Source organism: Oncorhynchus gorbuscha, linkage group LG10, assembly GCF_021184085.1.
Source record: "Oncorhynchus gorbuscha isolate QuinsamMale2020 ecotype Even-year linkage group LG10, OgorEven_v1.0, whole genome shotgun sequence".
Lineage (NCBI taxonomy): Eukaryota > Metazoa > Chordata > Actinopteri > Salmoniformes > Salmonidae > Oncorhynchus > Oncorhynchus gorbuscha.
Window position 1 is genome coordinate 87,159,623 of NC_060182.1, and position 26,668 is coordinate 87,186,290.

Below are 26,668 nucleotides of genomic sequence, written 5' to 3' on the forward strand. Positions count from 1 at the left end.
ACACTTTGAATGCACTGTATAATAGGCGAGATCCAGAGACAGAAGATGCCCGCTACAGGTTCACAATGGTGGATGTAGGGGCATACGGCCCAGAGCGCTATGGTGGAGTGTTACAAGAGTTCTTTTGGGGCCAAACTGCTGCATAAGACTCTCGATTTACCATCGCGGGCTGTCCTGCCAGGTACCACAACTCCAACTCCTCATGTTTTCCTGGGAGATGCAGCTTTCCCCCAACATGAGAACCTCATGTGCCCTTATCCAGGTATGTTGATAATAGAATGTTGGATTTCCCTTGTAATTTCCCTTGTTACTGCATACATTAATTAACCTCTAAGAAATGCCATTTCTATCAAGGCTTTGGAATATGATATGGTTTTTTGGTGGGAGGGGTTACTGAAATATACACTATATCTGACATTCAATTTTTACCTCTCATTCACAGGTGTCCATCTCAATAAACCTGGGCATACCTGGATCTTTTCACTCTCGTTGACGGAGAGTCAAGAGAAAGCGTTCGGCATCATGGCTGCAAGCGTTCGGCATCATGGCTGCAAGCGTTCGGCATCATGGCTGCAAGCGTTCGGCATCATGGCTGCAAGGATGAGGATTCTTGATGGCCGCACAGACTCAGTTCTTTGTGAGCCAGTAGAGTTTTAACCTGATTCTGGGAGGTCTGTGTGTAGTCATTTAGATTGAACTACGCCACAGGTAGAAAGCCTGTGGCACAGCTCTTCTGTACATTGTCAGCACTTGATATTCAAATAGAATGCATTGAAACACCTTGAATAAATGCCAACAGAGCTTTTTCAGCACACAAATAAACCTTTATTCTTACTTCTTGAAGTAAACCACAATAAAAGTGTCTGCTGATGACCGACATGAAAACAAGTGAATAAAGTGTCAGTGTAGTTACACATTTCTGAATATAAATATTTCAGAACAATAGAAATGTCTATGAAAAGACATGTAAATAACAAGTGTCTTTGGAATAAAATGAAAGTGTCTAGTTTCTGACTCCTGAGATGTCTGAACAACAGAACAAGTTGTTCATTTGACTGTGGTCTCAGTCGTGCGTTCCATGTCCTCTTGAAGTCATGCAGGTGGGGATCGAGTTCTGGAGTTTTGGCCAGTGTTCATCCATGGGTGTATGGAGTGAGGATGAGAAGGGGGGGGGGTTAGGATTGTCTGGAGAGAGGATGAGAAGGGGAGAGGTGAGGAGTGTCTGGAGAGAGGATGGGAAGGGGGTTAGGAGTGTCTGGAGAGAGGATGGGAAGGGGGGTTAGGAGTGTCGAGTGAGGATGAGAAGGGGGGGTTAGCAGTGTCTGGAGAGAGGATGAGAAGGGGGGGTTAGGAGTGTCTGGAGAGAGGATGAGAAGAGGGGGGATCTCCACTGTGGAGTTGCCTTTCTACCGGCATCTCCACTGTGGAGTAACCTTTCTACCGGCATCTCCACTGTGGAGTAACCTTTCTACCGGCATCTCCACTGTGGAGTAACCTTTCTACCGGCATCTCCACTGTGGAGTAGCCTTTCTACCGGCATCTCCACTGTGGCGTAACCTTTCTACCGGCATCTCCACTGTGGAGTAACCTTTCTACCGGCATCTCCACTGTGGAGTAACCTTTCTACCGGCATCTCCACTGTGGAGTAACCTTTCTACCGGCATCTCCACTGTGGAGTAACCTTTCTACCGGCATCTCCACTGTGGAGTAACCTTTCTACCGGCGTCTCCACTGTGGAGTAGCCTTTCTACCGGCGTCTCCACTGTGGTGTAGCCTTTCTACCGGCATCTCCACTGTGGAGTAGCCTTTCTACCGGCATCTCCACTGTGGAGTAGCCTTTCTAGCATCTCCACTGTGGAGTAGCCTTTCTAGCATCTCCACTGTGGAGTAGCCTTTCTACCGGCATCTCCACTGTGGAGTAACCTTTCTACCGGCATCTCCACTGTGGAGTAGCTTTTCTTGCATCTCCACTGTGGAGTAGCCTTTCTACCGGCATCTCCACTGTGGAGTAACCTTTCTACCGGCATCTCCACTGTGGAGTAACCTTTCTACCGGCATCTCCACTGTGGAGTAGCTTTTCTTGCATCTCCACTGTGGAGTAGCCTTTCTACCGGCATTCCACTGTGGAGTAGCCTTTCTACCGGCATTCCACTGTGGAGTAGCCTTTCTACCGGCATTCCACTGTGGAGTAGCCTTTCCACTGTGGCCTTTGTGTATTTTCTTTGCCTTGACGAACTTGTTGCGAATCCTACCCCATTTTCAGAATAAGTGGTTGGGTCGGACCTCAGCTTCTCTGCAATCTCTTTCCATGAATTGGCATTTACATGCATGTTTTTATATAATGCATGGCTAGAATCGTACTGGTGAAGGTACTTTTGTACCTCGGTCAATCGATGCTCCAAGTTGTCGTTCCACATGTTGAACCCACACTGAATGTCGGGCAGAATCAACAAGAAGCAGAAACTTGTGTCACCCCCAACAGTTCACCAATCACGGATGAAGGGGCGTAGACTTCGGCTTCTGAACTTTGACTGGCCCTTGAGCAAAAATGTGTGTGCCCGAACAGCCTAAAAACCCCTAACCGATCTCCAAAACGAACAAAAATGTCAAAATGTTGTCCGAAAATATGCACAAACTCTTCTGAACTGTTTCGGCTGGGAAGCATGTGGCCGCCTTTAGCCTCTTTTAAATAGGCCTTTCTATTCTAAGTCTAGAACTCTGGGCCCTTAGTTTCACTAAACAATAGACATCAATGGTGACTATGAATCTATTGTACTGAATTGATATCAGATTTGGATTGCCTGGCTGCCTGGCTGCCTGTAAGATTGAATCGGCTCTGGGGCTCTTGGATTGGGGTGCATGTTCATTCTGTGATGGTGTGTGTGTTCAATAGTCTATGAGTGTGAGTGAGAGAGAACTTATTGATTTTGGCCCTATATCCCTTCTCCTGAAAATCCCTTTTGATTGCTTCTGCTCTGCTCTCTGTCTCCCTCTCTGTCTCTCACCTTCTCTAATGAAACTCCAAATGAGCTGGATCATGCTTCAACTGGTTTCTGGTCCCCACCCCTCTCTGTCCCCCTGAGTCTCTCTTTCCTTCAGGGGGGTTATAGAGAGAGGGGAGTGGGGAGAGAGGGGGTTATAGAAAAGAGGGGAGTGGGGAGAGAAGGTGTTATAGAGAAGAGGGTTATAGAGAAACACACCAGTCCAGGCAGGGATCTATATCCCTATTTATTCCTAAGTGAGCCAGGTACCTGCAGTGTCACAAGGTGTCTTCACTGTTTTCCTGGAAAACCAATCCCTGTAGTATCTAATCCTCTTGTTTGTCTCGATTCTCTGGTTTAATATGTCGTGCCCTAACCTCACCCTAAATTCTGAGCGAAACACAGGTGTCACAACTATGAGGCGTGGCTCTAAATCGAGGCGGGAGAGGGTCATCACTAGTTAACACAGCCACAAAGTAGAAAATTACAGACACCGACATCATACTAAAGCAATTTTGCATATTTAGGTCATTTTTGGTGATAAGCCTACACAATATTCATTTGTGCATTAAACAATAGGCTACAGAGCGGCACGGCATATATGAAAGCAAAACGGCATAGAAAAAGACATTTTCATCTATACTGTTTTATTTGAACCAAAACTACAACAGCCAAAGTGGATATGATGCAACTTCCACCAAGCTAGTGGATCCTCTTGGCTGTCTACCAAAGGAGTAAACATGTAGCTATTCATCTCTGCTTCCCGTAGTGACACAGTGTGGACAGATGTTGAAGCTGCTGTGACGCTTCCCTTGAAAAAGCTCCACGAAGACTTCCTGGGCCTTTTATTTTCTCCTATGGTGCACTAACTGGTGGGGTTCTGTCCTCACTGTGGGCCTCTCTACCGGTGAGTTCGAATAACAGACTGGAAGCTTCAAAAGGGGGGTGGTGCTTGGAATCATTGTTCTTCCTCTGTCTCCCATGGTTACCTGCAAGGAAACACGTGCGTCATCATTTCTTTGCACAAAAAGGGCTTCACAGGTAAGGATATTGCTGCCAGTAAGATTGCACTGAAATCAACCATTTATCAGATCATCAAGAACCTCAAGGAGAGCGGTTCAATTGTTGTGAAGAAGGCTTCAGGGCGCCCAAGAAAGTCCAGCAAGTAAGCGCCAGGACCGTCTCCCAAAGTCGATTCAGCTGCGGGATCGGGGCACCACCAGTACAGAGCTTGCTCAGGAATGGCAGCAGGCAGGTGTGAGTGCATCTGCACGCACAGTGAGGCGAAGGACTTTGGAGGATGGCCTGGTGTCAAGAGGATGGCCTGGTGTCAAGAAGGGCAGCAAAGAAGCCACTTCTCTCCAGGAAAAGCATAAGGGACAAACTGATATTCTGCAAAAGGTACAGGGATTGGACTGCTGAATCCCCTTTCTGATTGTTTGGGGCATCCAGAAAAAAGCTTGTCCGTAGAAGACGAGGTGAGCGCTACCATCAGTCCTGTGTCATGCCAACAGTAAAGCATCCTGAGAACATTCATGTGTGGGGTTGCTACTCAGCCAAGGGAGTGGGCTCACTCACAATTTTGCCTAACAACACAGCCATGAATAAAGAATGGTACCAACACATCCTCCAAGAGCAACTTCTCGCAACCATCCAGGAACAGTTTGCTGACGAACAATTCCTTTTCCGGCATGAGGGAGTACCTTGCCATAAGGCAAAAGTGATAACTAAGTGGCTCGGGGAATAAAACATCAATATTTTAGTTCCATGGCCAGAAACTCCCCAGACCTTAAACCCATTGAGAACTTGTGGTCAATCCTCTAAGAGGCGGGTGGACAAACAAAAACCCACAAATTCTGACAAACTCCAAGCATTGATTATGCAAGAATGGGCTGCCATCAGTCAGGATGTGGCCCAGAACTTAATTGACATCATGTCAGGGTGGATTGCAGAGGTCTTGAAAAAGAAGGGTCAACACTGCAAATATTGACTCTTTGCATCAACTTCATGTAATTGTCAATAAAAGCCTTTGACACTTATGAAATGCTTGTAATTATACTTCAGTATTCCATAGTAACATCTGACAAAAATATCTAAAAACACTGAAGCAGCCAACTTTGTGGAAATTCATATTTGTGTCATTTTCAAAACTTTTGGCCACGAATGTAGTACTGTGCACCTCCCATAGTCTGTTCTGGACTTGGGGACTGTGAAGAGATCTCTGGTGGCATATTTTGTGGGGTATGCATGGGTGTCCGAGCTGTGTGCCAGTAGTTTAGACAGACAGCTCGGTGCATTCAACATGTCAATACCTCTCACAAATACAAGTAGTGATTAAGTCAATCTCTCCTCCACTTTGAGTCAGGAGAGATTGACATGCATAAACTCCCTCTTTGTGCTACCTGACCACACATCTGAACAGATGTCCAGGTGCGACAAAACTAGGGCCTGTAGGACCTGCCTTGTTGATAGTGCTGTTAAGATGGTAGAACAGCGCTTTATTATGAACGGACTTCTCCCCATTTTAGTTTCTATTATATCAATATGTTTTGACAATGACAGTTTACGATCCAGGGTTACTCCAAGCAGTTTAGTCTCCTCAACCTGCTCAATTTCCACATGATTCATTACAAGATTTAGTTGAGGTTTAGGGTTTAGTGAATGATTTGTCCCAAATACAATGCTTTTAGTTTTTGAAATATTTAGGACTAACTTATTCCTTGCCACCCATTCTGAAATCATTTGCAGCTCTTTGCTGTAGTAGTGGCATGTCGTTAGTAAAGATTGAAAAAAGTAATGGGCCTAAACAGCTGCCCTGGGGAATTCTTGATTCTACATGGATTATGTTGGAGAGGCTTCCATTTAAGAACACCCTCTGTGTTCTATTAGACAGGTAACTCTTTATCCACAATTTAGCAGAGGGTGTAAAGCCATAACACATATGTTTTTCCAGCAGCTGACTATGATCGGTAATGTCAAAAGCCACACTGAAGTCTAACAAAACAGCCCCCACAATCTTTTTATCATCAATATCTCTCCTCAGCCAATCATCAGTAATTTGTTTAAGTGCTGTGCTTGTTTAATGTCCTTCCCTATAAGCGTGCTCAAAGTCTGTTGTCAATTTGTTTACAGTAAAATAGCATTGAATCTGCTCAAACACCAATCCAAGGGGATTTAACAGTTTTTACAGTACTTTTCATAATGGGTGCATGCTTATCAGTAACTGGAATAAGTAGTTTCATAAATGTGTCATGTGCAGCATCTGACTGCTCCTCATTACACGCCACAAACCAGCCAATATTATTTATATCATCAACATAAGAATCACTACACAACTTATTGTATGACCACTTATACACGATATCAGGCCCAGCCTTTGGAACTTTGGTTTTCCTCGATATGGCTACTATATTGTGATCACTACAACCGATGGATGTGGATACTGTTTTAACGGACATTTCTGCAGCATTTGTAAAGATGTGATCAATACTAGAGGTCGACCGATTATGATTTTTCAAAGCCGATACCAATTATTGGAGGACCAAAAAAAAGACGATACCGATTAATCGGCCGATTTTGAAATGTATTTGTAATAATGACAATTACAACAATACTGAATGAACACTTATTTTAACTTAATATAATACATACATAAAATAAATTTAGTCTCAAATAAATAATGAAACATGTTCAATTTGGTTTAAATAATGCAAAAAACAAAGTGTTGGAGAAGAATGTAAAAGTGCAATATGTGCCATGTAAGAAAGCTAATGTTTAAGTTCCTTGCTCAGAACATGAGAACATATGAAAGCTGGTAGTTCCTTTTAACATGAGTCTTCAATATTCCCAGGTAAGACGTTTTAGGTTGTAGTTATTATAGGACTATTTCCCTCTATACCATTTGTATTTCATATACCTTTGACTATGTTCTTATAGGAACTTTAGTATTGTCAGTGTAACAGTATAGCTTCCGTCCCTCTCCTCGCTCCTACCTGGGCTCGAACCAGGAACACATCGACAACAGCCACCCTAGAAGCAGCGTTACCCATGCAGAGCAAGGGGAACAATCACTCCAAGTCTCAGAGCGAGTGACGTTTGAAACGCTATTAGCGCGCACCCGGCTAACTAGCTAGCCATTTCACGTCGGTTACACCAGCCTAATCTCGGGAGTTGATAGGCTTGAAGTCATAAACAGCTGCTGGCAAACGCACAAAGGTGCTGTTTCAATAAATGCTTACGAGCCTGCTGGTGCCTACCATCGCTCAGTCAGACTGCTTTATCAAATCATAGACTTAGTTATAACCTGATAACACACAGAAATACGAGCCGGAGGTCATTCATATGGCCGAATCCATAAACTATTATCTCGAAAACGAGACTTTTATTCTTTCAGTGAAATACGGAACCGTTCTGTATTTTATCTAACGGGTGGCATCCATAAGTCTAAATATTCCTGTTACATTGCACAACCTTCAATGTTATGTCATAATTACGTAACATTTTGGCAAATTAGGCGGCCCAAACTGTTGCATATACACTGACTCTGCGTGCAATTAATGCAAGAGAAGTGACACAATTTCACCTGGTTAATATTGCCTGCTAACCTGGATTTCTTTTTAGCTAAATATGCAGGTTTAAAAATATATACTTCTGTGTATTGATTTTAAGAAAGGCATTGATGTTTATGGTTAGGTACACATTGGAGCAACGATACGCACCGCATCGATTATATGCAACGCAGGACACGCTAGATAAACTAGTAATATCATTTAACCATGTGTAGTTAACTAGTGATTATCATTTGATTGATTGTTTTTTATAAAATAAGTTTAATGCTAGCTAGCAACTTACCTTGGCTTACTGCATTCGTGTAACAGGCAGTCTCCTCGTGGAGTACAATGTAATCAGGTGGTTAGAGCGTTGGACTAGTTAACTGTAAGTTTGCAAGATTGAATCCCCCGATCTGACAAGTTAAAAATCTGGCGTTCTGCCCCTGAACGAGGCAGTTAACCCACCGTTCCAAGGGCATCATTGAAAATAAGAATGTGTTCTTAACTGACTTGCCTAGTTAAATAAAGATTACATAAAGGTGTAAACATTTCTTTTTTTTATTGGACAAATTATTGTCCAAAAATACAGTTTTCCGATTGTTATGAAAACTTGAAATCGGCCCTAATTATTCTGGCATTCCGATTAATCGATCGACCTCTAATCAATACATGTTGATGATTTCATTCCTATGCTAGTTGTAACTACCCTGGTAGGTTGACTGATAACCTGAACCAGGTTGCAGGCACTGGTTACTGTTTGAAACTTTTTCTTGAGTGGGCAGCTTAATGAAAGCCAGTCAATATGGACATCACCCAGAAAATTACTTCTGTTTATCTCATACATTATCAAGCATTTCTCACACAATATCCAAATACTGACTGTTAGCACTTGGTGGTCTATAGCAGCTTCCCACCAGAATGGGCTTTAGGTGAGGCAGATGAACCTGTAGCCATATTACTTCAACAGTATTTAACATGAGCCCCTCTCTAAGCTTTGCTGGGAATGTGGTTCTCAATATAAATGGCAACACCGCCCCCATTGGCATTTGTCTTTTCTGTAGATGTTATAACCATGTATTGCTTCCACTGTATCATCAAAGGTATTATCTACGTGAGTTTCAGAGATAGTCAGAATATGAATATCATGTGTTACTAGCAAGTTATTGACTTCATGAACCTTGTTTCTTAACGTGGGCAATTTCTTGCACTTTTCTGGAGTGCTTGATGCATGTGTAATGATCCTGCAGTTTAATCAGATTATTGATATAACACATCTGTCAGGTGGATGGATTATCTTGGCAAAGGAGAAACGCTCACTAAACAGGGATAGAATCAAATTTGTAGCATTTTTTTCATTCTTGAGAAGTAAGCTTTTTGTGCATATGGGATTTTTTACATTTCAGCTCATGAAACATGAGACTAACAGTTTACATGTGTTTATATTTTTGTTCTGTGTAGATGGGACTTAACTGTTCTAACACATTAACCATATTATTATTATTTTTAAACATATATTTTTCATGTGTGTGGCAAGATTCCACTGGTTTAGTGAAAACTCTGTTGAGCTAACCAGATGTGAGTATTTACTTTTGACCCATATCAGGAGAGATGGAGGAGATGCTGAACTGTGTGTGTGTCTGTGTGTGCACCCGTTGTGTGTGTGCGCACGCCTAACTAACGTTAGTGTGTTTGACTTCTGACCCCTATCCAGGAGAGATGGAGGAGGAGATGGAGAACCCAGAGTTGAACCCAGTTGACCTGCCAGAGAAACAGAAACACCAGCTGAGACACCGAGAGCTGTTCCTGTCCCGCCAGCTAGAGTCACTACCCGCTACACACATCAGGTACACCATGACACTGTCACACCTAACCTTACCCTTAATCCATCACACCTTATATACCCGCTACACACACATCAGGTACACCATGACACTGTCACACCTAACCTTACCCTTAATCCATCACACCTTATATACCTGCTACACACACATCAGGTACACCATGACACTGTCACACCAAACCTTACCCTTAATCCATCACACCTTATATACCTGCTACACACACATCAGGTACACCATGACACTGTCACACCTAACCTTACCCTTAATCCATCACACCTTATATACCTGCTACACACACATCAGGTACACCATGACACTGTCACACCTAACCTTACCCTTAATCCATCACACCTTATATACCTGCTACACACACATCAGGTACACCATGACACTGTCACACCTAACCTTACCCTTAATCCATCACACCTTATATACCTGCTACACACACATCAGGTACACCATGACACTGTCACACCTAACCTTACCCTTAATCCATCACACCTTATATACCTGCTACACACACACCAGGTACACCATGACACTGTCACACCTAACCTTACCCTTAATCCATCACACTTTATATACCTGCTACACACACATCAGGTACACCATGACACTGTCACACCTTACCTTACCCTTAATCCATCACACCTTATATACCTGCTACACACACATAAGAGAAACTGAAACACCAGCTGAGACACCGAGAGCTGTTCTACCCGCTACATTATATACCTACTACTAGACTAGCCAGAGTCACTACCCTCTACATTATATATCTACTACTAGACTAGCCAGAGTCACTACCCACTACATTATATACCTACTACTAGACCAGCTGGAGTCACTGCCCACTACATTATATACCTACTACTAGAGCAGCTAGAGTCACTACCCACTACATTATATATCTACTACTAGACCAGCTGGAGTCACTACCCTCTACACATTATATACCTACTAATCAAATCAAATGTATGTATATAGCCCTTTGTACATCAGCTGATATCTCAAAGTGCTGTACAGAAACCCAGCCTAAAACCCCAAACAGCAAGCTATGCAGGTGTAGAAGCACGGTGGCTAGGAAAAACTCCCTAGAAAGGCCAAAACCTAGGAGGAAACCTAGAGAGGAACCAGGCTATGTGGGGTGGCCAGTCCTCTTCTGGCTGTGCCGGGTGGAGGTTATAACAGAACATGGTCAAGATGTTCAAATGTTCATAAATGACCAGCATGGTCGTATAATAATAAGGCAGAACAGTTGAAACTGGAGCAGCAGCACGGCCAGGTGGACTGGGGACAGCAAGGAGTCATCATGTCAGGTAGTCCTGGGGCATGGTCCTAGGGCTCAGGTCCTCAGAGAGAGAGAAAGAAAGGGAGAATTAGAGAGAGCATATGTGGGGTGGCCAGTCCTCTTCTGGCTGTGCCGGGTGGAGATTATAACAGAACATGGCCAAGATGTTCAAATGTTCATAAATGACCAGCATGGTCGAATAATAATAAGGCAGAACAGTTGAAACTGGAGCAGCAGCACGGCCAGGTGGACTGGGGACAGCAAGGAGTCATCATGTCAGGTAGTCCTGGGGCATGGTCCTGGGGTAGTCCTGGGGTAGTCCTGGGTAGTCCTGGGGCAGTCCTGGGGCATGGTCCTTAGAGAACGCACACTTAGATTCACACAGGACACCGAATAGGACAGGAGAAGTACTCCAGATATAACAAACTGACCCTAGCCCCCCGACACATAAACTACTGCAGCATAAATACTGGAGGCTGAGACAGGAGGGGTCAGGAGACACTGTGGCCCCATCCGAGGACACTCCCGGACAGGGCCAAACAGGAAGGATATAACCCCACCGACTTTGCCAAAGCACAGCCCCCACACCACTAGAGGGATATCTTCAACCACCAACTTACCATCCCGAGACAAGGCTGAGTATAGCCCACAAAGATCTCCGCCATGGCACAACCCGAGGGGGGGGGCGCCAAACCCAGACAGGATGACCACATCAGTGAATCAACCCACTCAGGTGACGCACCCCTTCCAGGGATGGCATGAGAGAGCCCCAGTAAGCAATTGACTCAGCCCCTGTAATAGGGTTAGAGGCAGAGCATCCCAGTGGAAAGAGGGGAACCGGCCAGGCAGAGACAGCAAGGGCGGTTCGTTGCTCCAGAGCCTTTCCGTTCACCTTCCCACTCCTGGGCCAGACTACACTCAATCATATGACCCACTGAAGAGATGAGTCTTCAGTAAAGACTTAAAGGTTGAGACCGAGTTTGTGTTTCTGACATGGGTAGGCAGACCGTTCCATAAAAATGGAGCTCTATAGGAGAAAGCCCTGCCTCCCGCTGTTTGCTTAGAAATTCTAGGGACAATTAGGAGGCCTGCGTCTTGTGACCGTAGGCGTACGTGTAGGTATGTATGGCAGGACCAAATCAGAGAGTTAGGTAGGAGCAAGCCCATGTAATGCTTTGTAGGTTAGCAGTAAAACCTTGAAATCAGCCCTTGCTTTGACAGGAATCCAGTGTAGAGAGGCTAGCACTGGAGGAATATGATCATTTTTTTTGGTTCTCGTCAGGATTCTAGCAGCTGTATTTAGCACCAACTGAAGTTTATTTAGTGCTTTATCCGGGTAGCCGAAAAGTAGAGCATTGCAGTAGTCTAACCTAGAAGGGACAAAAGCATGGATTAATTTTTCTGCATCATTTTTGGACAGAAAGTTTCTGATTTTTCCAATGTTACGTAGATGGAAAAAAGCTGTCCTTGAAATGGTCTTGATATGTTCTTCAAAAGAGAGATCAGGGTCCAGAGTAACGCCGAGGTCCTTCACAGTTTTATTTGAGACGACTGTACAACCATTAAGATTGTCATTAATTGTCAGATTCAACAGAATATCTCTTTGTTTCATGGGACCTAGAACAAGCATCTCTGTTTTGTCCGAGTTTAAAAGTAGAACGTTTGCAGCCATCCACTTCCTTATGTCTGAAACACATGCTTCTAGCAAGGGCAATTTTGGGGCTTCACCATGTTTCATTGAAATGTACAGCTGTGTGTCATCCGCATAGCAGTGAAAGTTAACATTATGTTTTAGAATAGCATCCCCAAGAGGTAAAATATATAGTGAAAACAATAGTGGTCCTAAAACGGAACCTTGAGGAACACCGAAATTTACAGTTGATTTGTCAGAGGACAAACCATTCACAGAGACAAACTGATATCATTCCGACAGATAAGATCTAAACCAGGTCAGAACTTGTCCGTGTAGACCAATTTGGGTTTCCAATCTCTCCAAAAGAATGTGGTGATCGATGGTATCAAAAGCAGCACTAAGGTCTAGGAGCACGAGGACAGATGCAGAGCCTCGGTCCGATGCCATTAAAATGTCATTTACCACCTTCACAAGTGCCGTCTCAGTACTACTAGACCAGCTAGAGTCACTACCCAATACATTATATATCTACTATTAGACCAGCTAGAGTCACAACCCACTACATTATATACCTACTACTAGACCAGCTGGAGTCACTACCCACTACATTATATACCTACTACTAGACCAGCTAGAGTCACTACCCTCTACATTATATACCTACTACTAGACCAGCTAGAGTCACTACCCTCTACATTATATACCTACTACTAGACCAGCTAGAGTCACTACCCTCTACATTATATATCTACTACTAGACCAGCTAGAGTCACTACCCTCTACATTATATACCTCTTACTAGACCAGCTAGAGTCACTACCCTCTACATTATATACCTACTACTAGAGCAGCTAGAGTCACTACCCTCTACATTATATACCTACTACTAGACCAGCTAGAGTCACTAGACCAGCTAGAGTCACTACCCTCTACATTATATACCTACTACTAGAGCAGCTAGAGTCACTACCCTCTACATTATATACCTACTACTAGACCAGCTAGAGTCACTAGACCAGCTAGAGTCACTACCCTCTACATTATATACCTACTACTAGAGCAGCTAGAGTCACTACCCTCTACATTATATACCTACTACTAGACCAGCTAGAGTCACTACCCTCTACATTATATACCTACTACTAGACCAGCTGGAGTCACTACCCACTACATTATATACCTACTACTAGAGCAGCTAGAGTCACTACCCTCTACATTATATACCTACTACTAGACCAGCTGGAGTCACTACCCTCTACATTATAAAACTACTACTAGAGCAGCTAGAGTCACTACCCTCTACATTATATACCTACTACTAGACCAGCTAGAGTCACTACCCTCTACATTATATACCTCTTACTGGACCAGCTAGAGTCACTACCCTCTACATTATATACCTACTACTAGACCAGCTGGAGTCACTACCCACTACATTATATATCTACTACTAGACCAGCTAGAGTCACTACCCTCTACATTCTATACCTACTACTAGACCAGCTGGAGTCACTACCCACTACATTATATATCTACTACTAGACCAGTTAGTCACACATCAGATACACCTTTATACCAGCTAGCTACACACTTTAGGTACGCTCTATTCCCTTTTTTTGTGTTAGCGCAGCCTGGAAAATAGACGACTCTTCCTCTCACGGCTGGGAACACATATAGGCTGGGTGTGTAACGGTGCACATATTCGTACCGAACCGTTTGGGGACCTCTGATTGATCCGCACTGTGAATCCTAATGAATACATTATTTTAGATAAGCTATGCCTACTCTGTGTTGTAGGCCTATGCCTCTTAAGTAAATCTGAGGTGACATTTTTTTTTCAGGCTATTCCGGTAAAACAACTAACAGCCTATGCACACGTAATCAACATTTTCATCTTAACTGACACATTTCACACTGTCCTTGTGTGAGGCGCTGCCAGGAACTAGTTCTTTATGATGGCTAGTGGTGGGGTCGATAAACCAGAGTTGGAGGATCCTCCGGCTTCGTTTAAATCTCCATTTTGGCTCACCAGTAGATTAGCCCTGGGCAGCTGATTCTGAATGGGCCAAAGAAATTACAACAGCGACAGGTAGGCTATATTTTTATTTCTAACAACCTTTGGTTTATAGCTGCGGATATGCATCCATTCTCGGTGGGTGAGAATAGGGGCTTTCAGGCCCTCATGAAAGATTTTGAGCCACCTTTTAGAACTTCCCTTTTGCACCCAATTCAGCAAACAGGTAGTACTCGCTCTATATAGGTAAACCAAAGCCGAAGGTTCCAATGAGTTGTGCTTGCTTATCAGTGGCAGTCCATCACATTACCCCAGAGTGGGAGATGTACTGTGCTACAGATACGCCCCCTTTATGAGAGGCACAAGTACGAATCTTGCACTGAACTAGGCAGTGTAAGCAAGTGGGAATTTACCACATACGACTGGTAAATTCCGGCCCTCAAACTGGTAATTACTAGTGGGAAACTTGTGTACCGAAGGCACCATGGGTTTGGTAAACCGTTACACCCCTAATATAGGCTGTACTGTGCTTCATTATATAATATTAGTAAGGGGTTGTTTCTGACTCTCTCTCTCTCCTCTCTGCCTCTCTCTTTCTCCTCTCTGCCTCTCTCTCTCTCTCATTTCTGCCTCTATTTCTCCTCTCTTTCTTCTCTCTCTCGCTCTCTCTCTTTCTTTCTCTCTCTCTCTCTCTCTCTCTCTCTCTCTCTCTCTCTCTCTCTCTCTCTCTCTCACTTCTCACTTTCTCACTTTCTCACTTTCTCTCTCTCTCTCTCTCTCTCTCTCTCTCTCTCTCTCTCTCTCTCTCTCTCACTTTCTCACTTTCTCTCTCACTGTCTCTCTCTCTCTTCCCTGCCTCTCTTTCTCCTCTCTGCATCTCTCTCTCTCTCATTTCTGCCTCTATTTCTTCTCTCTCTCTCTCTCTCTCTCTCTCTCTCTCTCTCTCTCTCTCTCTCTCATTTCTCTCTCTCTCTCTCTCTCTCTCTCTCTCTCTCTCTCTCTCTCTCTCTCTCTCTCTCTCAGGGGGAAGTGTTGTGTCACTCTGCTGAATGAGACGGAGGCTCTGAAGTCCTATCTGGACCGAGAGGTAGGTGGCTCGCCTCTCAAACACTGCCCTTCTCTCTCTCACTGACTCTCAATCTCTCACTCACACACACACACTGTCCTCACATAGAACTGCTGGATGGAGAATGGGATGTACTGTCTAAATGTACTCCATATTAAATTAATGTGTGTGTGTCTTGATGCTGGATGAATAATTCAGTGTGTTGAACCAGAATGTTCTTTTCACAGTCAGTAATGAGAAGACGAGAGACTAGCTGCTACACACACACACACACACACACACAACCCCACTCAACCTCTTGAATCCTTTGTCTCTTACTCTCTCCTCTCCATCCCTCTCTCCTCCCTCTCTGTCCCTCTCTCTTGTCCTCCCTCTCCATCCCTTTCACCTCCCTCTCAATCTCTCTCTCCATCCCTCTCTCCTCCCTATCTGTCCCTCTCTCTTGTCCTCCCTCTTGCCATCTCTCTCTCCATCCCTCTCTCCTCCCTATCTGTCCCTCTCTCTTGTCCTCCCTCTCCATCTCTCTCTCCATCCCTTTCTCCTCCCTATCTGTCTCTCTCTCTTGTCCTCCCTCTCCACCTCTCTCCATCCCTCTCTCCTTACTATCTGTCCCTCTCTCTTGTCCTCCCTCTCGCCATCTCTCTCCATCCCTCTCTCCTCCCTACTGTCCCTCTCTCTTGTCCTCCCTCTCGCCATCTCTCTCTCCATCCCTCTCCTCCCTATCTGTCCCTCTCTCTTGTCCTCCCTCTCCATCTCTCTCTCCATCCTTCTCTCCTCCCTATCTGTCCCTCTCTCTTGTCCTCCCTCTCGCCATCTCTCTCTCCATCCCTCTCTCCTCCCTATCTGTCCCTCTCTCTTGTCCTCCCTCTCACCATCTCTCTCTCCATCCCTCTCTCCTCCCTATCTGTCCCTCTCTCTTGTCCTCCCTCTCTCCATCCCTCTCTCCAGGATGCGTTCTTCTACTCCCTGGTCTACGACCCCCAGCAGAAGACTCTTCTGGCTGATAAAGGGGAGATCAGGGTGGGGAACAAGTACCAGGCAGACATCACAGACTTCCTCAAAGAGGGTACATTTATATTTGAGTCATTTATCAGACGCTCTTATCCAGAGTGACTTATAGGAGCAATTAGGGTACGTACGCCAAAGACACTCATATGAAAGATTGAACTGTTAGCATTTCCCATAGCAAAATGTGTCACGCCAACCTGTAGATTAGCCTCTTGGCTAGTATTCTCTTTGGTACTGCAAGCAGGGTCCAATCTCATCTCAGGGTGCAGTCAGTGGGAGGGCATGGGAGTCTATCACACTGCACTGGTCGCTATATTATGCAACGTTATGTCAAAGAGTGTGAATAAGAGTGTGAGTTTTAGTGAGGAGCCATGTCCCCCCAATAGTGTTTGAGATGGCCAGAGGGCAGGATATACTGACTCTGCTAACTGGTTTATAAGGGGTGACTGTTAACTGGTTTATAAGGAGTGACTGTTAACTGGTTTATAAGGGGTGACTGTTAACTGGTTTATAATGGGTGACTCTGTTAACTGGTTTCTAAGGGGTGACTATGCGAACTGGTTTCTAACAGTGACTGTTAACTGGTTTCTAACGGGTGACTATGCGAACTGGTCTGTAAGGGGTGACTGTGCTAACTGGTTTCTAACGGGTGACTATGCGAACTGGTCTGTAAGGGGTGACTGTGCTAACTGGTTTCTAACGGGTGACTAATCGAACTGGTCTGTAAGGGGTGACTGTGCTAACTGGTTTCTAACGGGTGACTATGCAAACTGGTCTGTAAGGGGTGACTGTGCTAACTGGTTTCTAACCGTGACTGTGTTAACTTGTTTGTATGGGGTAACTGTGCTAACTGGTTTCTAACAGTGACTGTATTAACTGGTTTGTATGGGGTAACTGCTAACTGGTTTCTAACAGTGACTGTGTTAACTGGTTTGTATGGGGTAACTGTGCTAACTGGTTTCTAACAGTGAATGGGTTAACTGGTTTGTATGGGGTAACTGTGCTAACTGGTTTCTAACAGTGACTGTGTTAACTGGTTTGTATGGGGTAACTGTGCTAACTGGCTTCTAACCGTGACTGTGTTAACTGGTTTGTATGGGGTAACTGCTAACTGGTTTCTAACGGTGACTGTGTTAACTGGTTTGTATGGGGTAACTGCTAACTGGTTTCTAATGCGTAATTGTGCTAACTGGACCTTCAGGTGAGGAGGATGGCAGGGACCTGGCCAAGCTGGAGGAGAAGGTGTGGGACCCCAGCAGTCCTCTCACAGAGAAACAGATCGACCAGTTCCTGGTTGTGGCTCGGTAAGTGGGTCCGGTTCGGTGGGCTATGGTGGAAGGGTTGTGGCTCTACTGTGGCGGGAGGTGCTAGTAGCTTGGTAAGACTGCTGTTGATGGATAGGAAATGTAAAAAGCTCTGGTGGGACTAGGAGGAGATGGAGCAGGGTTTTTGGGGTAGTCGTTGGTAAGATAGACTCTGTTGGGGTATAAGGGTGGAGGGGTTAGAAGACTGGTCGGGTGGAGGGGTTAGAAGACTGGTCTGGTGGAGGGGTTAGAAGACTGGTCTGGTGGAGGGGTTAGAAGACTGGTCTGGTGGAGGGGTTAGAAGACTGGTCTGGTGGGAGGTGGAGGGGTTAGAAGACTGGTCTGGTGGGAGGTGGAGGGTTTAGAAGACTGGTCTGGTGGAGGGGTTAGAAGACTGGTCTGGTGGAGGGGTTAGAAGACTGGTCTGGTGGAGGGGTTAGAAGACTGGTCTGGTGGGAGGTGGAGGGGTTAGAAGACTGGTCTGGTGGGAGGTGGAGGGTTTAGAAGACTGGTCTGGTGGAGGGGTTAGAAGACTGGTCTGGTGGGAGGTGGAGGGTTTAGAAGACTGGTCTGGTGGAGGGGTTAGAAGACTGGTCTGGTGGGAGGTGGGGGGTTTAGAAGACTGGTCTGGTGGGAGGTAGAAGGTTTAGAAGACTGGTCTGGTGGAGGGGTTAGAAGACTGGTCTGGTGGGAGGTGGAGGGTTTAGAAGACTGGTCTGGTGGGAGGTGGAGGGGTTAGAAGACTGGTCTGGTGGAGGGGTTAGAAGACTGGTCTGGTGGAGGGGTTAGAAGACTGGTCTGGTTGGAGGTGGAGGGGTTAAAAGACCGGTCTGGTGGAGGTGGAGAGGTTTAAAGACCGGTCTGGTGGAGGTGGAGAGGTTTATTGCCACCTCTTCCTCCTAGCTCTGCACTATGTTGTCATACATCTAAATCTGGAGGGTTAACACAAACTCCTCTTGCTTATCTCTCTCTTCTCCCCCATCTCTTTCCCACCTTGTCTCCCTCTTTCTCCCCCATCTCTTTCCCTCCTTGTCTCTCCCTCCTCTTTTCTCTCTCTCCCCCAATTCTTTCCCTCCTTGTTTCTCTCTCCCCCATCTCTTTCCCTCCTTGTCTCTCTCCCCCATCTCTTTTCCTCCTTGTCTCGCCCTCATCCTTCCCCCTCCCACTCTGTCATCCCTCCCTCTCTCCACCTTCTTGTCTCCATTCCTCTGTCTCTCAGGTCAGTGGGTACCTTTGCGCGGGCTCTAGACTGCAGTAGTTCTGTCCGGCAGCCCAGTCTTCACATGAGTGCTGCTGCTGCCTCTAGAGACATCACCCTGGTAAGACACACACACATACACACATTGCCCACTGCCCTAGATAAGGTCAGGGTCAGGCCAGAGGTGAGTGCTCGGCAGGATTGCTATTAGCCCAGGGGTATGCTGGGAGCTTCAGTAGCGGGTGTGAGTGGGTGTGCGTGGGTGCATTCGTGCGCATGTGTGTCTGTGTGCGTGTATGGGGCATCTCTGTGTGACTGAGCGTGTGTGTGATATTGCGTGTGTATGTCTGAGTATCAGTAACGAGCAGGCTTCAGCGGCCCCAGACGACCCATGTGGCCATGTTCCGGCCCAATTCTGCACCTCATACATAAAACATGGAAAACAGGCCTCCGAGCTACAGCGTACACACAAACACACACATCAATATACATGAAAACAACATGCTCACAACACACATCCATATACAGTACCAGTCAAAAGTTTGGACACACCTACTCATTCAAGGGGTTTTCTTTATTTAGACTATTTTCTACATTGTAGAATAATAGTGAAGACATCAAAACTATTGAAATAACACATGTGGAATCATGTAGTAACCAAAAAAGTGTTAAACAAATCAAAATATATTTTAGATTCTTCAAAGTAGCCACCCTTTGCCTTGATGACAGCTTTTCACACTCTTGGCATTCTCTCAACCAGCTTCATGAGGAATGCTTTTCCAACAGTCTTGAAGGAGTTCCCACATATGCTGAGCCCTTGTTGGCTGCTTTCGTTCACTCTTCAGTCCAACTCATCCCTAATCATCTCAATTGGGTTGAGATCGGGTGATTGTGGAGGCCAGGTTATCTGATGCAGCACTCCATCACTATCCTTCTTGGTCAAATAGCCCTTACACAGCCTGGAGGTGGATTTTTGGGTCATTGTCCTGTTGAAAAACAAATGATAGTCCCACTAAGCAGAAACCAGATGGGATGGCAAATCGCTGCAGGATGCTGTGGTAGCCATGCTGGTTAAGTGTGCCATGAATTCTATATAAATCACAGTGTCTCCTGCAAAAGACCATCACACCTCCTCCTCTATGCTTCACAGTGGGAACCACACATGCCGAGATCATCCGTTCACCTATCCTGCGTCTCACAAAGACATGGTGGTTGGAACCAAAAATCTCAAATTTGGACTCATCAGATCAAAGGACAGATTTCCACTGGTCTAGTGTCCATTGTTCGTGTTTTTTCCCCCTTCAGCAAGCCTATTCTTCTTATTGGTGTCCTTTAGTCCATGATGGCCTGATTCACACAGTCTCCTCTGAACAGTTGATGTTGAGATGTGTCTGTTTCTTGAACTCTGTGAAGCATTTATTTGGGCTGCAATCTGAGGTGCAGTTAACTCTAATGAACGTATCCTCTGCAGCAGAGGTAACTCTGGGTCTTCCTTTCCTGTGGCGGTCCTCATGAGAGCCAGATTCATCATAGCGCTTGATGGTTTTTGTAACTGCACTTGAAGAAACGTTCAAAGCTCTTGAAATGTTCCAGATTGACTGACCTTCTTGCCATAATATATATATATATATATATATATATATATATGTTTACCTTTATTTAACTAGGCATGTCAGTTAAGAACAAATTCTTATTTTCAATGACGGCCTAGGAACAGTGGGTTAACTGCCTGTTCAGGGGCAGAACGACAGATTTGTACCTTGTCAGCTCGGGGGTTTGAACTTGCAACCTTCCGGTTACTAGTCCAACAATATGGACTTGGTCTTTTACCAAATAGGGCTATCTTCTGTATACCACCCCTACCTTGTCACAACACAACTGATTGGCTCAAACGCATTAAGAAGGAAAGAAATTCCACAAATGTACTTTTAACAAGGCACACCTGTTAAGTGAAATGCATTCCAGGTGCCTACCTCATGAAGCTGGTTGAGAGAATGCCAAGAGTGTGCAAAGCTGTCAACAAGGCAAAGAGTGGCAATTTTTTATATTTATTTATATAGCCCTTCTTACATCAGCTGATATCTCAAAGTGCTGTACAGAAACCCAGCCTAAAACCCCAAACAGCAAGCAATGCAGGTGTAGAAGCACGGTGGCTAGGAAAAACTCCCGAGAAAGGCCAAGACCTAGGAAGAAACCTAGAGAGGAACCAGGCTATGTGGGGTGGCCAGTCCTCTTCTGGCTGTGCCGGGTGGAGATTATAACAGAACATGGCCAAGATGTTCAAATGTTCATAAATGACCAGCATGGTCCAATAATAATAATCACAGTACTTGCCGAGGGTGCAACAGGTCAGCACCTCAGGAGTAAATGTCAGTTGGCTTTTCATAGCCGATCATTAAGAGTATCTCTACCGCTCCTTCTGTCTCTAGAGAGTTGAAAACAGCAGGTTTGGGACAGGTAGCACGTCCGGTGAACAGGTCAGGGTTCCATAGCCGCAGGCAGAACAGTTGAAACTGGAGCAGCAGCATGGCCAGGTGGACTAACAGACTGACCCTAGCCCCCCGACACAAACTACTGCAGCATAAATACTGGAGGCGGAGACAGGAGAGGTCAGGAGACACTGTGGCCCTGTCCGATGATACCCCTGGACAGGGCAAACAGGCAGGATATAACCCCACCCACTTTGCCAAAGCACAGACCCCACACCACTAGAGAGATATCTTCAACCATCAACTTATCATCCTGAGACAAGGCCGAGTATAGCCCACAAAGATCTCCGCCACGGCACAACTCAAGGGGGGGCGCCAACCCAGACAGAAAGATCACGTCAGTAACTCAACCCACTCAAGTGACGCACCCCTCCTAGGGACGGCATAGAAGAGCACCAGTAAGCCAGTGACTCAGCCCCTGTAATAGGGTTAGACGCAGAGAATCCCAGTGGAGAGAGGTGATCCGGCCAGGCAGAGACAGCAAGGGCGGTTCGTTGCTCCAGAGCCTTTCCCTTCACCTTCACACTCCTGGGCCAGACAACACTCAATCATATGACCTACTGAAGAGATGAGTCTTCAGTAAAGACTTAAAGGTTGAGACCGAGTCTGCGTCTCTCACATGGGTAGGCAGACCATTCCATCAAAATGGAGCTCTATAGGAGAAAGCCCTGCCTCCAGCCGTTTGCTGAGAAATTATAGGGACAATTAGGAGTCCTGCTTCTTCTGACCGTAACGTACATGTATGTATGTATGGCAGGACCAAATCGGAAAGATAGGTAGGAGCAAGCCCATGTAATGCTTTTTAGGTTAGCAGTAAAACCTTGAAATCAGCCCTTGCCTTAACAGGAAGTCAGTGTAGGGAGGCTAGCACTGGAGTGATATGATAATTTTTTTTGGTTCTAGTCAGGATTCTAGCAGCCGTATTTAGCACTAACTGAAGTTTATTTAGTGCTTTATCCGGGTAGCCGGAAAGTAGAGCATTGCAGTAGTCTAACCTCGAAGTAACAAATGTATGGATTAATTTTCATGCATCATTTTTGGACAGAAAGTTTCTGATTTTTGCAATGTTACGTAGATGGAAAAAAATCTGTCCTTGGAACAGTCTTGATATGTTCGTCAAAAGAGAGATCAGGGTCCAGAGTAACGCCGAGGTCCTTCAGTTTTATTTGAGACGACTGTGCAACCCCCAACATTAATTGTCAGATTCAACAGAATCTGTTGTTTCTTGGGATCTAGAACAAGCATCTAGGTATAAATATAAAATATATTTTCATTTGTTTAACACTTTTTGGTTTCTATATGATTCCATATGTGTTATTTCATAGTTTTGATGTCTTCACTGTTATTCTACAATGTCTAAAATAGTAAAAATAAAGAAAAATTCACCTTTATTTAACCAGGAAGGCTAGTTAACTTACCAACCCGGATCCGGGATCATGACTACAGCCTCAAGCCCATTACCATAACACAACGTTAACTATTCATGAAAATCGCAAATGAAATGAAATCAAAATGCTAGCTCTCATGCTTAGCCTTTTGTTAACAACACTGTCAACTCAGATTTTCAAAAATATGCTTCTCTACCATAGCAAAATTAGCATTTAGCATTTAGTGTTAGCATTTAGCGTTAGCATCACCAGGCAACATTTTCACAAAAACCAGCAAAAACATTCAATAACTCATTTACCTTTGAAGAACTTTGGATGTTTTAAATGAGGAGACTCCCAGTTAGATAGCAAATGTTCAGTTTTCCTGAAAGATTATTTGTGCAGGAGAAATCGGTCCGTTTTCTGCGTCATGTTTGGCTACCAAAAACCCCCCGAAAATTCAGTTATAAAAACGCCAAACTTTTTCCAAAATAACTCCATAGTATCGACTGAAACATGGCAAACGTTGTTTAGAATCAATTCTCAAGGTGTTTTTCTACATATCTCTTCAATGATGTATCGTTCCTGGAAGTGTGCTTCTCCTTCTGTATCGCATGGTAAAATGAGGGCCACTGACAATTGCGCACCAATTTAGACAAAGGACACCGGGCAAATGTAGTCTCTTATGGCCAATCTTCCAATGATATGCCTACAAATACGTCACAATGCTGCAGACATCTTGGACGAACGGCAGAGAGCATAAACTCGTTCACAGCACATTCACAGCCATATAAGGAGACGATAGTAAAACAGAGCTTAAAAAATTCAGCTCATTTCCTGTTTGAGGTTACATCTTAGTTTCGCCTGTAGCATCATTTCTGGGGCACTCACAGATAATATCTTTGCAGTTTTGAAAACGTCAGTGTTTTCTTCCCAAAGCTGCCAATTATATGCATAGTCGAGCATCTTTTCGTGACAAAATATTGCGCTTAAAACGGGCACATTTTTTTTATCCAATAATGACATAGCGACCCCATAGGTTGAAGAGGTTAAGAACAAGTTCTCATTTACAACTGCGACCTGGCCAAGATGATAAAGAAAAGCTGTTCGACACATACAACAACACAGAGTTAGACATGGAATAAACAAACGTACAGTCAATAATACAGTAGAAAAAGTCTATATACAGTGTGTGCAAATGAGGTAGGATAAGGGAGGTAAAGGCAATAAATAGGCCATGGTGGCGAAGTAATTAAAATATAGCAAATTAAAACTGGAATGGTAGGTGTGCAGAAGATGAATATGCAAGTAGAGATACTGGGAGGCAAAGGAGCAAGATAAATAAATATAGTATGGGGATGAGGTAGTTGTTTGGGCTAAATTATAGATGGGCTATTTACAGATACAGTGATCTGTGAGCTGCTCTGACAGCTGGTGCTTAAAGCTAGTGAGGGTGATATGTGTCCAGCTTCAGTGATTTTTGCAGTTCGTTCCAGTCATTGGAAACAGAGAGCTGGAAGGAAAGGCGGTCCAACGGGAAGAATTGGCTTTGGGGGTGACCAGTGAGATATACCTGCTGGAGCGCGTGCTACGGGTGGATGCTGCTATGGTGACCAGTGAACTGAGATAAGGCGGGGCTTTACCTAGCAGAGACTTGTAGATGACCTGGAGCCAGTGGGTTTGGTGACGAGTATGAAGCGAGGTCCAGCCAACAAGAGCGTACAGGTCGCAGTGGTGGGTAGTATATGGGGCTTTGGTGACAAAACGGATGGCACTGTGATAGACTGCATCCAATTTTTGAGTTGAGTGTTGGAGGCTATTTTGTAAATGACATCATCAAGGATCGGTAGAATGGTCAGTTTTACGAGGTTATGTTTTGCTGCATGAGTGAAGGATGCTTTGTTGTGAAATAGGAAGCCTATTCTAGGTTTAATTTTGGATTGGGGATGTTTAATGTGAGTCTGGAAGGAGAGTTTACAGTCTAACCAGACACCTAGGTATTTGTAGTTGTCCACATATTCTAAGTCAGAACCGTCCAGAGTAGAGGTCGACCGATTATGATTTTTCAATGCCGATACCGATTATTGGAGGGTCAAAAAAAAAAGCCGCTACCGATTAATCGGCCGATTTATAAAAATACATTTTTTTAAGAAAAAACTTTTTTTTTTAAATGGTATTTGTAATCATGACAATTACAACAATACTGAATTAACACTTATTAAACTGAATATAATTCATCAATAAAATCAATTTAGCCTCAAGTAGATAATGAAACATGTTCAATTTGGTTTAAATAATGCAAAAACAAAGTGTTGGAGAAGAATGTAAAAGTGCAATATGTGCTATGTAAGAGAGCTAACGTTTCAGTTCCTTGCTCAGAACATGAGAACATATGAAAGTTGGTGGTTCCTTTTAACATGAGTCTTCAATATTCCCAGGTAAGAAGTTTTAGGTTGTAGTTATTATAGGACTATTTCCCTCTATACTATTTGTATTTCATTAACCTTTGACTATTGGATGTTCTTATAGGCACTTTAGTATTGCCAGTGTAACAGTATAGCTTCCGTCCCTCTCCTCGCTCCTCCCTGGGCTCGAACCAGCAACACAACGACAACAGCCACCCCATCGAAGCAGCGTTACCAATGCAGAGCAAGGGGAACAACCACTCCAAGGCTCAGAGCGAGTGAAGTTTGAAATGCTATTAGCGCGCGCTAACTAGCCAGCCATTTCACTTCGGTCACACCAGCCTCATCTCGGGAGTTGATAGGTTTGAAGTCATAAACAGCGCAATGCTTGACGCACATCGAAGAGCTGCTGGCAAAATGCACAAAAGTGCTGTTTGAATGAATGTTTACGCGCCTGCTTCTGCCTACCACCGCTCAGTCAGATACTTAGATACTTGTATGCTTGTATGCTCAGTCAGATTATATGTAACACAGGACACACTTGATAATATCTAGTAATATCATCCACCATGTGTAGTTAACTAGTGATTATGATTGATTGTTTTTTGTAAGATAAGTTTAATGCTAGCTAGCAACTTACCTTGTCTTACTGCATTTGCGTAATAGGCAGTCATTATTGCGTTGGACTAGTTAACTTTAAGGTTGCAAGATTGGATCCCCCGAGCTGACAAGGTGAAAATCTGTCTTTCTGCCCCTGTACGAGGCAGTTAACCCATCATTCATAGGCCGTAATTGAAAATAAGAATGTGTTCTTAACTGACTTGCCTAGTTAAATAAAGATTAAATAAAGGTGTACATTTTTTATTTATTTTTTATCTGCGCCCAAAATACCGACTTCCGATCGTTATGAAAACTCGGACCTAATTAATCGGCCATTCCGATTAATCTGTTGACCTCTAGTCCAGAGTAGTGATGCTGGACGGGCGGGCATGTGTGGGCAGCGATCGGTTAAAGAGCATGCATTCAGTTTTACTTGCATTTAAGAGCAGTTGGAGGCCACGGAAGGAGAGTTGTATGACGTTGAAGCTCGTCTGGAGGTTAGTTAACACAGCGTCCAAAGAAGGGCCAGATGTATCGAGAATGGTGTTGTCTGCGTAGAGGTGGATCAGAGAATCACCATTAGCAAGAACTACATCATTCATATATACAGAGAAGAGAGTCTGCCCGAGAATTGAACCGTGTGGCACTCCCATAGAGACTGCCAGAGGTCCGGACAACAGGCTCACTGATTTGACACACTGAACTCTGTCTGAGAAGTAGATGGTGAACCAGGTGAAGAATCCAGAAATCAAGGGTGTTGAGTGTGCTGATAAGAATGTGGTGATTAACGAAAGCCTTGGCCAGGTCGCTGAATACGGTTGCACAGTAATGTCTCTTATTGATGGCGGTTATGATATCATTTAGGACCTTGAGCGTGGCTGAGGTGCACCCATGACCAGATCTGAAACCAGATTGCATAGT

At 44.5% G+C, this 26,668-nt stretch overlaps 1 protein-coding gene across 2 annotated transcripts in view; it reads left to right on the forward strand.

Annotated features, from left to right (window-relative positions):
• Positions 1-26,668, forward strand: part of LOC124046675 (metastasis-associated protein MTA1-like) — a 75,191-nt gene that overhangs the window by 23,743 nt on the left and 24,780 nt on the right. For both annotated transcript variants that reach the window (XM_046367317.1, XM_046367316.1), the window contains 5 exons: positions 9,243-9,375; positions 15,334-15,397; positions 16,325-16,442; positions 17,586-17,688; positions 18,908-19,007. In XM_046367317.1, coding sequence (XP_046223273.1) covers positions 9,243-9,375; positions 15,334-15,397; positions 16,325-16,442; positions 17,586-17,688; positions 18,908-19,007 — 518 coding nt within the window. The remainder of the gene's footprint in view (positions 1-9,242; positions 9,376-15,333; positions 15,398-16,324; positions 16,443-17,585; positions 17,689-18,907; positions 19,008-26,668) is intronic.